Below are 12,839 nucleotides of genomic sequence, written 5' to 3'. Positions count from 1 at the left end.
ACAATTTGATTGATGACTTTATTAAGATGCAGCTCTTATCCTACTGCGTTTACCAATGAAGTACAAAATAATTCCGCACAGTGTACAAATACTTGTTCCATTTTATTTGCAATTTAAAATGTCATACAAGATAAAAGTAGATAATTCAATCTGCCTGAACATTGTTGGTATATGACTCAAATAAAGCCTTTAAAATTCTTAATAAATGAAGTACTGACATGGCAATATTTTAATGAATTACAAAATGAAAATGGGTGTGCTAGGTACACACTGTGATGATTTGACACAAAAAGGTCTTTCTGAACAGGAGCTATGAACAGTTTTGTAATCTACACATGGCAAAGCATTCAAACTGTGGGAAATAATACACTCAGTACAAGATAACCTCTGTAATACACAGACTGAATTAAAAACTGCCAACAAACACACGTGTGTCTCAATTGTTTTTCATTGTGATAACACCCTAAAGGGGGTTCCACTCCATCAGGAGACGGTATTTGTAAACTTGATAAAAAAGGAGCAACCCTTCTAAACTGCAGCAGTTCCCACAATGACGCTTTTCCATCATTGTGTTCTGATATGTGAATTGAAGGGGCTACAAACAACAACAATCAATATGGCGCTTTATTTATCAGCAAATTGCTTCAAATATTCATATTTTTGCTGAATGATCTAAAGCTCACCAGACAGAGCTGGTCTCGAATGGGGAGTAGAAGTAACACTCCTCCATGTTGAGATTTTCTTTTTTTTTTATAATTTATGCTCCACAACTTAAAACAACAATAGTGTTATGGCATATTGAAGGGGAAATTACAATAATGTTTAATGGCTAAAGAATCAATCATATATTGGGCATTTAATAATGTGTCAACGATGGACACCAAAACAAGAAGAAAATCAGTCTACCATACCAATTCTCTAAAAAACAATGAAATGGGTGGCCACCCAAAACATCTGCATGCAAACACACCTCACATATGCAATATCCAGAAAAGTATTACTAGTTGTCCTGTTTGTTCTTGGATATTCTGTACGACAAACCAAAGGACAGCATTTCCCTGTGTTTATACGTGCTCCCTGCTAAAAAGAAAAGGGACTGAGACATCTGGATCAGTAACAAGGTATAAATAAAACAGATGCTGAGTTAGGAGGCTGGGGACTTGGATGACTAGTTATGAGTCTAGGTGGGCACAGTGATACTACGGGCTAGTAGTGCCAGTAGAGCTAGCTCCACAACCCCATGGGCTTGTTCCAGTGCCTCTGCTGCCTCCCCGGCAGAGAACCCTGCTGCCTGGATTCGCTGGATGTGCTCAGCTGGAAATGGTTCTATAAAGGGATGCCCGGGTGGGAGAATACGGGCTGGAGATGTAAGCTGGGGAGCCTGATCAAGAGGAGACGTAGAGGTGGACGACATGCTAGAGACTTCCTCAAGTGAGCCCACTGCCATAGACAGAGGGCTGAGAAAAGGGTGCTCAGTCTGGAGGCCAAGAGTGTCTGGGGTGTTGGCGCCTGAAGCACGTCCATCTGCAACCCCTCTCCCCTGCTGCCCCTCAGGAGGTTCCCTGAACTCCAGGTCCCCTGCAGGATCAGGAGGAGCCTCTGGCTCAGTCTGAAACCTGCTGATGTTATTTGCTTCATCTTGCCCACATCTACCTGCCCTCCTCTCCCCGGGCCCGGAGCCCTCTGGACACTGCGCTGGTCCCTCCACAGTCTCCGCTGTATCCCCGCCTAGATGCTCATCGTGGCCAGAGAGGTCTGGCGCAAGACACTTCGATGGTCCCTCATCAGACACAGCAGCAGCCTCGTTGGCTTTGGCATGGCTTGGTTCTGCACCGGCTGTGATGGCAGTATTGGGGATACGCTGGGTGTTTTCGGGTGTTGGGGTGCATGGCTCGGGGGCGATTTCCTCTGAGCAGGAGGCGCTGTGGTTTTGGGACTGAGATAGGTTGTTGGACACCAGCAGCTCGTGAAGCTCCATTAGAGCGGCTGCCAGCGACGGGATGCTGTCGGAGCTGGAGCAGTGCTCCCCTTCAGGCTGGTCCCTCTCAGAGGACACCACGCCCTGGGAGGCCGTGGGGGACTCCATTTCAACTGAGTCACGTTTGTCAGGAGCGCTTGGACAGGCTTCTGTGGCATCAGCGGTGTTAGACTCAGTCGCCTCCTGCTCCATGGGTTGAATGGGGGAAAGTTCCTCTTGATGGGGGAGCACTGGACTGTTCATCACCTCATCTGATCCATTATACTCCTCTGCATCTGTTGAGGGACTGGGTACAGGGGGCACTTTGGAGTTGCTATGGACAGACAGAGGGTGAGGGTGGACCTGATGAGATGTAGAATCAGCATCTTCTATTGAGGACGAAGTCAGAGGAAGCTCCAGGAGGCCAGGGGGGTCCTGGCACAGTCCTGGTGCTGAGGCCAGCTCCATGGCAGCCGGTGCGGACTGAGAGCGATCCAGGGTTTGGGGCTGGCCAGGGGAAGGGCTTTGGGAGGGGGAGGTGGATGAGGACATTTGGTCTAAGGTTCTGGGTAATGTAAATGGTGGGGGCTGCCGTGAGGTAGTTTGTCCATCTGCAGTGTCTATTGTAAGAGACAATATAACTGGGAATGAAACAGTGTGTGAAGCCATCTGGAAGCATTACATGGCATAATATGCATTTAAGGAAACACACAAAAACACACACTTGCAATTGCAATTTTTGAATACCCGCGGCACATATTGTTTGTGACTTGTGGAACTTTTGACCGTTTTTAACAATTATAAGTATTCAGAATAAATACGTAGAGACAAAAGGTACAACATCAATTAACCAATCCAGCAGCAAAACAATAGCAAAATAAAAGACATAAATAGCAATGGGCTTAGCACTGGCAATGGACTTGTGAATTTGCAGTACCTGGTTGGTAGGGCCCTCTCCAAGTGGTCTCCAAATGCATCAGTGCTGTCCTGCTCAGGGGTTAGGGCGCACACCACACACATCATGCAAAGGGACGGAGAAAGTTAGCGGTCACACACGCAGAGCATGCAACAACCTATCAACCTTTTCACACACACACACACAGATGTGAAGTGTCATCCAAAAACAGCCGGAGCCTAGGTCCTGACAGAGAGGTCACAGTGTAATCACATAACCCATCACTGAACCTCAGAAAACCTAATTGAGGTCACTTCTGTAAGACATTTGATCAAAATCCTTAAAAACATGATTATCAAGACCAAAATTGATCCAACAGCTTATTTATTCCTCTTCTATGGTGGACGCTTTCCTCATTTCATAACAAGGCCACTGCAGTTCCCACAAATCCATTGCAACTCTGCTGCTGCTTATTGTTTGAATTCCACTTGCAATATGCAGCCATTACCGGACATGACTGGCTAATGGAAACAATAACGACGACTGAGTGTATCAATGGCAATAGCACAAATGTAAATGTTAAAAGCCTTAACATGGGAAACAGGGAAACACTAACATGATTATGTTTTTAGACAAATACTAACACACCTCCAACTGGTGGAGAAAGCCACAAGTCTGTATGCGTTTGCCTACTAAAAAGTAGGCAAACGCATACAGACAATCGCTCTGTGTTATGTCTCCAAATGCCGTATTGGCATAATTAAAGCGTTAGTGTGTAACTTAATAATAAACATCCGTTACATTCAAGCTATTGCTCTGAGAGGATACAAAGCTAATTAAGACTCTGCTCTTCAAAGCTCTGTATTTCTCAGCATGGCTATGTTTAGAAATTGGTGTCGTCCGGTGATTTTCACGCACAGAAACTCTTCTGAAGAGTTCATCCTGTTATTTTTAATCCTCCATGTCCTCCTAGGCTCCTAGCAACTGTGTGGAAGAGGGGTAGGGATGACGCGCGATCACAGAAGGCTTGTGTCATGTGAATGCACTGACAAAATTGTTGTCATTACTTAGAAGAACCCATGGGGGAGATAGAAACTACGCACTATAGTGTTAACTATCATACAGTAAAACCAAAGGTTGATAATGAAGTGTTAGCTTAGTAACCGCCATATAGACAGTTATGGGTAACTGTATTCTGTTACAGTTACAATTTAAATAGTTGGTATTTAGAATACAGTTACATTGTTGAAATCAATGGATTACACAACAATATTTCACAAGTTTATTTACTATCTATTTAAATTAATTAATTAATTTCCCAGATCCCCAGTATGAAAACAAAAAATGAGCTTTTGCGTGATCCTTGATAGAGATGGAGCCAAACAACAGAGCCAGGGCAGGAATGCGTTTCTATCTTGAAAATTCAAACAACAATTCACATTCAATCCACCTCCAACCAGAAGCATCTTAAAGTGCCCATATAATAAACATTTATGGGATTCGGGGTGTCATTTTGTGTCTCTGATAATTCCACACACGTTCAAACTTGGAAAAAAATCTATCCATCCTGTTGTGAGTGAGATACAGGTTTCTGAATGTCCTCTGCCTTCAGTCTCCGCGTGAGCTGTTCAAAATCTGCACGGCTTTCTACGCAACTAGCAGAGATGAGGTAGCCAACCGTAGAACATGCTAACGCTAGCATGCTAGCTTGTTCTCAATGGCAAAACCCTGCTACAACACACACTAGTTCACCATAATCTACAAAAGAACTACTTACATGTCCCTGATTTGCAGGTATTCCACAAGTGTGCCCTCGTTTAAAAGAAGTCTCCAAGCTAATCCTGCCTTGTACTGACCAAAGTTGGAGAAAGAGTTATCTAGCTGATGTGAGCCATACCTAGCTACCGCGCATGTGGGAATTCCAACAAAGAAATAGTGTAGAAGTGAGATGTCTCAATCTGTAGCTAAAGCGGAGACCTAAACACACAGGCTGAAAACAGGACCTGCAGCGGTAGGTGGGGTACAATCAGAATTTGGTGTTTTTTGAAAATGAAACCATGTAAACCGATTCTGGTACAACTTCAAAATACATTTATGAACCTGAAAATAAGCATAATATAGCCCCTTTAAATTTATTTTAAATCTATTTTATAGTTGTATCAGGCAGCTACCTGTTTAGTTGACGTGCGACTTTACATTCTCCTATGTGCTGATATACTAGCCCCGGAGCCGTTGAAAGACTGACTAGCCCTGTTTGACATGCTAGCTAACGTAAGCTAAAATATGCTTGTGGTAGCAAGACTGCAGTTACATTTTTGTAGTAGGCTATGCAGTTTGGGACTACAAATACAAAATGTTCTCTGCTTGTTCTAAACAAATTCAGCCAGTTGGAATAGAAAAAAACACCATCATAGGCATGTTTAGTAAGCAGTATTTGATGGCCGCATTCCTACACCTCTAAATGCAATTCAATATGGAAATAATCCAAGTATTCAGAATAATGTGATTTGTAATGTATTCCGTTATGTTCCTCAATCTGAGTAATGGAATACTTTACAAATTACAGTTTTGGGCATGTATTCTGTACCGGAAAATGTTTTGAAAGTATCCTTCCCAACACTGCATATAGATATAGTTTCAAATCATAATAAAACAACTTGCCTTTCACATAACCAAAGGACACTCTACATACAGAATAAAGCAACAAATAAACCCAAACCTAATCATGAGTGTTTCCCTTTAGGCCTAAAGAACTTGATCCTAGCCATGAACACATTTATCGTCTTTTACTATATGCGCTTACATTTTCTTGATAGACATCTGTCAATTTCCTGACCTCATCTTATTCTGAAGTACATTTAATTTGCTGAGGTAATGACATAAAGTGATCATGTGACTGAAAATTCAGATGACTGCATAAATGGGGTTGAGAGTAAGAAGCTTTAAGTGGCACATGCAAATGTGGTTCTAACTGAGCTGAAACAAGCCCAATGAAAAACAGGCTAAAGTGCAGTGATGGGAGACACAGTTTCTTACCGCTTTCCTGTATGGACCTCTGAAGTGCCTCCGCCAGTTCTCTGTCACCAGTCTCATCTGGACGGGCGTCTTCACGCCCCTCTGCTCCGTATGCCAGCCGGGCACACTCTGGCAGGTCGGCCTCACACAGGAAGCGAGTCTCAGTGCCCGTAGTGCCTATTAGAAGCACGTTCTTCTTCAGGTCTATCGAACACTACAAGAAAAAAACACATTTAACAATATTCTTCAACCTTCCTTTACATTCAGTATACAGGGAACATAACAATCGAAATATTATTTAACTAATTGCAACGCAACACTGTGCTGCACACTGTGATCCGGTAAAAAGGGGTTTGCACCTGATGTCTCTTCAGCATATCCAGGCCAAGCAGCATGTCCATTGGCTGGTCCTCCAAGATGGAGAAAGAACAAGGAAGGAAGTCCCCCTCTATTTGGACCTGAGCTACATGAGCACAATGAGACAACACAATTTAAACTACGCTAAAATGTCATGCAGAGGCTTGAATACGAATGCAGTTAAAGGAATAGATCAAGGGAAAATGATTCTGCCTACCCAGAGTCCGACAATCTCTAACCCCATTGTATATCTCTGTGTGCAGTTTTAAAAAAGGCATGTTGAATAGTAAGTTAAGGTAGTTTGTGGATATCTGCAGTAAGTTACTTTGTATTTGTACAACTAGCGTTGACAGTGTTTCTTACAAAGCCATTTTATAACCACACATTGAACAAATTCACAACAGTGGTATTAATCATAGCTATGGGTGAGAGTGACAAGGAAGTAGACCCCAAAACATCCAGTAATTGTACTAAGCTATCTATCTAACCATTCAGCACATTTTTAAAACGGCACACAACGTCTGTTCAGCAAAAACTGAAATATCAAACCTTCATGTTTTTTTTGGGAACTAGTCTGACGTTATAAGACAGCGTTGCTGAAAAAACCCAACACTTACCCAAATGAACTCTGCCAATGATCTTCTGGGTGCCAACTCCTTTGGCAATCCCGGCCCAGCGACGGTCCACCAGCCGCATGATGTTACAGCGCTCAGCACATGCTTGGCTCATGATTGTCATCTGGGCTCCTAAAAACAAAGAATGTCAGAATTCTACAAAAATATTTAATGCTTACCAAACAAACAATAATCAAAAAATGGCCTGTGCAATGAAAAGGGGAATACAATGCTGTGTAAAATCCAAAATGGTACAGTAAGTGTATCATATTTCTGTGCTTCAGAATAAGGATACAATTCTCTTGTAAAGATAAAAAGGGGAATGAGATCACAGATAGAAGTGGCTGAAATATATTAAAATGTACACACATGCAGACCTTTGTGAATCAAATCAGACAACAGGAAAACATTTTGCTCTCTTGTTGATCTGTTAAGCAACACACAAAAACTAAACCACAAAGTAGCACACCAACATCTCAGTAGCATTCTCGTTTATGGCCGGAAAATTGCTACTACTACACATGGGATCAGGATTTAATGCTCATTACCTGAGTCAACAAAAGCTTTCACAGGATGCCCATTGACTTTGCAGTTAATGTAGAGCATAACCACCTGTCCAAAGCTTTCTGGGGCCTCCTCCATTGCAATGGTCATGTTTTCTTCCACATTGTGCTGCCTGGAATATGAACAAATCCAAAGGATAAGACATTTTCTTTAAGAATAAAAACATGCTGCTTAACTTTGGAGAACAAGCTTCCTGTCCTTATGTAAGTTATAAATTGCACAGTCAAAGTCATGAAAGTTTATATATTAAAAATGATTACACAACAATATGTGATTATAGAAGTAAAACTGAGCTGTAACATGCTGAAGATGAGGGGTAGTCTGTATAATGTTGTGAATATTTACAAGTAGTCAACAAAATCTACGGTCTATGCCCCATACCTGATGTCCTCCTCAATCTTAGCTTGGGCATCCAAATCAAAAGGATCAGCAGTCAAAAGCCTGATCCTCTCCTGCTCTCTCTTGGCTCGATCCTGCTGCTGCTCCTGCAGCACTTTGGTGAAACGCTCTGAGGAAGTAGATAGTTACACTACCATGATCAATTCAAATCTGCCATAAACAGAAATCGTGGCATGTGACAACACCTTTTTTTGTTTTGTTTACCCAAGTCTCCGCTCAACAGAGCCTCAGCAAGTGGTGGGTTTCGCTCCTTGAGAAGTGAAAGCTCATGTGGATTGGATAATAGCATTTGCTGGAGTAAGGCAGGGTCATCTAGCCCCTGAGGAGAGGAGCCACGAAAGGCCAATGGCGTGGAAGGTTGTGCCGCGCGCAGGGGCTGCTGTTGAGGCTGCGGCGGCTGCTGTGAAGCCTGATGTTGCGGCCTTACGGCACCATGTTGACTAGTTGAAGATGTGCCAGGGATTGTGATGGAACGAAAGTCAATATGGGGCAGACCTTAGAAGCACAAAGGATAAATAGTCAGAGGTTATAATTAGGGCTGTCAATCAATTAAAATGTTTAAATCACATGATTGTCCATAGTTAACTTACGATTAATTGCACATTTTTATTTGTTCTAAATGTACTTTCAGAAGGATAATTTACAAGTTTGGCCAGTTTGGTGATGCCTTTGATATTATCACGGAACACTTTACGGTTTCTGCTAGCCATCCACCACATTACTGCTGTCCTAATTTCCCAAACTATGGAGCTGCCCGAGGCCCAAATTACAGAACGTGTTAAATTGTTTTTAATGCATTCATTTTCACAGTCCTTGTTATAATGCATATTGTTTATGTCTTTTAGATAGTGTTGCCTTGTGTACCTAGATTTTAAGTCAACACTTTTTCTTACTGTAACCTGCACTTACTTCCCTCATACTTTTGATCATGGTCGCTAACTAGAACTACCAACAGTAATACAGGTTAAATACCTGTATTTGGATGTAAAACAACATTGTGAATATCAGCATTGTTGTTTTTCTTTCATTCCTACCTATTTCTGAACTCTCAATTCAAGTCCTACGCAAAGTCAACCCATCATCCGCCTTCTTGTGGAAAAACCCTCAGCGCGATCTCTCTTTTATATCATTTTCAACAAATGTGTGTTACCTGGAAAGGCTGGCTGAGTTGGTGGGGGCCTTCTGTCAGCTTGCCTGAGAACCACCACATCTCCATCCTTAACACCATAGGTCCCCAAGGCACGAGTGGGGTCTTTTAGGGGCTGTTCTACATATGTGATCTGTTTATGGAAAAATACAGAATTAAATTCTATATCATCATACAGAAGATTTAAAGATTATGCTCATGTTGTATTTGATGTAACTATTAAATCCCCAACTGAATAAGTTAAGCATACTAATACAGATAAGATATTAAATTAACTGAAATTGTACAATTGTTTCATAATGCTGCAGTCACTAGGTAGCACTTCCTTTTGCAAACTCTAATTTTCAGTAAGTTAACAAGACTGTAAATGATATAGCTATAGTTTCCCTGGCTGGAATATTCGGTGGTCTTCCTGACTGAAACTACCGCCTTAACCCAGATCTACAAGGTTATTTTACTTGGTGTCAACAATTTGTTTCAGGTTAATTTTTCACCATCACTTTCTGTTTCCCGCTGTGTGTGTTTCTGTTTTGCCAACAGACAAATTTCCTAACAGACCAAGGTTTAATTATGAAAAGGAAGACAACCCCTCAGCTACATGCAAAAGAGTTTCCCCAAAAAAAGCCTTTTTAAAAACAGTTAGTTTTATTATCTTTGTGTTATCTTTAGCTAGCCTAACATTTATCCTCGAGCCTTTAACTAGTCTGCCAACAGTTAGTTAAAGTAGTTTTACTTTCAGTTAAGTTTAGACTAGCTACCCACTTTAGCCGGCTGTTTTTAGGCGTTAATAACCATTGGGGGCGGTACGTCGGTCTGCAGTTAATAAACAAAGTTTCGCAACAGCCCGTCCATCAAAACAGCAAAAGTACGATTCATGCTAGCAAGTCAGTTAGCTAGCTCATAGCTACGTTAGCTCTATGGCTACAGCTAGCCTGTGTCTTACCTGAATTTCCCCAGCTGGGATTCCTGATTCCAGTTCACAAAGTGCTATAAAGTCTCTCAGCTCCAGCTCTGGGGACACATCGAGGGCGAAGGTGGTTTCTGGGCGATCCGTTGGCGCGCAGAACACGGTGACCAGCATCGCTTTTTTGGGGCAGGATCACTAGACAAACCCGCTGTAACAGAATGCGGTTAGTGTAACGCTAGATCCTTGTTTCACAAAGGAAAATCCAATTGTTATTGGTATTTTGTACAGTTTTAAGATATGTTTCAGTACAAAAAGCACCAAAGAGTAAACTGATATTACACGGGTAGACAGTTGCTAGTTTGCACTTACTGGGTAAAAGCCTGATGTGACAGTTTCCCTATTAACAACAACTAAACAACATCAAGTATTGCTCAGTGCCGCATTTCATTCAGTTTGTTTTTCGACATGTCGCATTACAGAATTTGCAGTCGTGATTCGTGAGAAGTTTCTTCTTCTAATCTTAAAAGCACTGCAGGCCAGAGTCCAATTACCCCCATCTATTGGATCCTTTGGAAATTACACACATTCAATACAAGGCATAATGAAACTTGGAATAATCATGTTGTGATAATTTAGCTCTTTTACGAGAAAAGTTGTTTGCTTTAGAACGTTAGACGGCTTATAAGGCTATATGAAGTTAATATAAAACGATTTAAATTTGACATGACTACACTGATCAAGTAACAAACAGTGGTTGTCATTTCGTTTATTATTTACACACAATCTACAGGTTACTTATGTTATATTTCAGGTAAGTGAGTTCAGTGTCAACCTTAAGGGAATATGGGTGATGCAGATTCAGATCTGTAGCCTAAATTTATAAGCTGGGTATTGACGGGATGATTAATAAACACTCAGTCAGTGACAAAGAAATGAACAATAATTTAAATGTAAATATTTTTTTCAAAGCTGCGGCATTTTTGTGCTAGACACCACACAACCTAAATCCTATGAGTCCATTCCCATCCTCTTAATGTGTGTGTCCACTTGACAACCATTGTTTGGGTGGTAACTTAACTTATCTATAGATTTCAGAAGTACGCAGTTAAAAAAAAGGAGCAAATAAAAATCCCAGAGCTATAAAACCTTTCTCCTCAGCTCTGTAAACCAAAATGTCAACACTAAGCAGCAAAAGACTAACACAGAATTATTTTGTATACTATTAACAACAATATCCCACAACAAATGGACGGACTTGGTCTACCTCCCCTACAGAAAGTAAGCGGTTTTGGGGATAACAGCAGTTTTGTCAAATATATTGTAAAGCACTATGTTGACTCAACAAATACACAAATGATTGTAGTTAAATATAATACAAGTGAGAAATATAATCTTCTTTGAGGAACAGAATTCTTAAACAATAACTAAACAAACTGATATTTACAGTTTTACTGTATAACTGTATATTTACAGATATTTACTTTTTGAATCCTTTGAGTACTTTTGCTAGCTCAGTTTATAAAATAGTTTTGCAATCACTTTTTACAGTTGAACTATATTTCAGTTGATGAGAACTGAGGATAAGAACTGAATGTAAACTGTTTTTATAATTCAAAATCATATGTAGTTTTATGCATATTTAAGCCAAATCAGAACACCAAATCTAAATTATTCGATACTAGATGCCAATTGATGTCCATGTGTTTCTTTTTACTTTTTAGTTGTACAGGCTTTACTCAGCACGTGGTGAGTAACATAGTCCCCTTAAAAAGTTAGTTTTCTTTGCAGTAGTATTGAGGATGAGAAGTCTGAGAAATGAGTCTTAGTCTCATGTCATAATGTCCATTTTAAGTTCTTTACATAAAAAATCAATTCAAGGGCTCGAAATAAAAACTCCTAATGTATTTAAACAACATTCATTCCACATATGCTTAATCTTACTGCAATATTATAAGAATGCAAAAGTGTACGCTTATGAAAAAGCCTATTAGAATGTGTGTTAACGCCCCCACACACCAACAGTCAATCAGCACAGTTGAATTAGCCCTCTTTTTTAAGATTAAGTAGATGTTTAGTTTACAGACTCCAGGTAGTTTAGGTGGGACAATTTACACTTTTATTATAATTATTATTAGTCCAAAGACTCATTAGGGGAAAATACGTCACTACATCAGTGTGCACAGTCACATCACAATCTTTACTTTGGGACTTCTATGTGTAGTCCAAAACAAAGAAAGGAAATTTGCTATGTTGTGACATACATACATAGTTTTTAAAGTTCCACTTCCCTAACATGTTTTGTCATGGAGTTTAGTTTTCGTTTGATGCTTTTTTTCAGGAGCAACATGTATTTATAGATAAAGTTAGAAATTGCGGAATTAGCAGTCTGATTAAAACCTTCTATTATGCCAGAAAGAGACCAACAATGGTCTTCTCCACTGATACAAATCTTGGAAAATATAGAAGTTACTTGGTCCTCAAATTAACAACATTTCAGTGATGACTGCTCATCATGACTCATCACCTCATGTAAGCTGCTTTTCACTTTTGGACTTGTTGGTTTATGTTAATAGTGTATCAAGATGACAACCAGACCCTTGAGCATGGACTTAATAAGAACTGAGTGATGCTCTAATCAAAGCATTTTTTGTGATTTAACTGAGTAACAGCCAGCTAAAACTTGAGCAGAGGTATATTGTCAACATCCGTCATCTGAAAGCAAGCTTGCATTTGTGTGGTTGTATCTTGCAGAGTTATCAAGTATATGTGGTTGTTTCCAGGTGCTCTTTAAGTCCTATGCAAAACGTACTGTCATGTTCTTACTGGCAAAAAACATAAAGCTGCATAGTTTCCGATAGTTAAACCACAGAGCTCTTGCCTATTTTCCTGATAGAATAAAAAAAGCCCAGATTAAGGGTAATAAACATGCCAAAATAGCTCTTAAAGGTTGCTTTTGTCATAGGTCATAACATTCTCATATATAT

General features: G+C 40.4%; 1 protein-coding gene across 2 annotated transcripts; it reads right to left on the bottom strand.

Moving 5' to 3' along the window:
* Window positions 1-83: 83 nt before the first annotated feature.
* On the bottom strand, window positions 84-10,381 carry ddi2 (DNA-damage inducible protein 2). Of its 2 annotated transcripts, XM_034868800.1 has the most exons (11): window positions 10,225-10,381; window positions 9,892-10,063; window positions 8,952-9,081; window positions 8,006-8,296; window positions 7,784-7,910; window positions 7,387-7,514; window positions 6,842-6,970; window positions 6,227-6,330; window positions 5,889-6,081; window positions 2,895-2,944; window positions 2,384-2,577 (listed from the first exon to the last, which is right to left on the bottom strand). In XM_034868800.1, exons 2-10 carry the CDS (start codon window positions 10,027-10,029, stop codon window positions 2,934-2,936), a joined length of 1,251 nt encoding a protein of 416 aa, XP_034724691.1. In that variant the 5' UTR covers window positions 10,030-10,063; window positions 10,225-10,381; the 3' UTR covers window positions 2,384-2,577; window positions 2,895-2,933. The 2 variants fall into 2 exon arrangements, with proteins under 2 accessions (XP_034724690.1, XP_034724691.1); XM_034868799.1 differs by lacking the exon at window positions 2,895-2,944 and having other exon boundaries at window positions 84-2,577.
* Window positions 10,382-12,839: the final 2,458 nt, after the last annotated feature.

Source organism: Etheostoma cragini, chromosome 4 (assembly GCF_013103735.1).
Source record: "Etheostoma cragini isolate CJK2018 chromosome 4, CSU_Ecrag_1.0, whole genome shotgun sequence".
NCBI classification, from domain to species: Eukaryota; Metazoa; Chordata; class Actinopteri; order Perciformes; family Percidae; genus Etheostoma; species Etheostoma cragini.
Note: the sequence above shows the minus strand (reverse complement) of the source record. Positions and strands in the feature narration are given on the sequence as shown.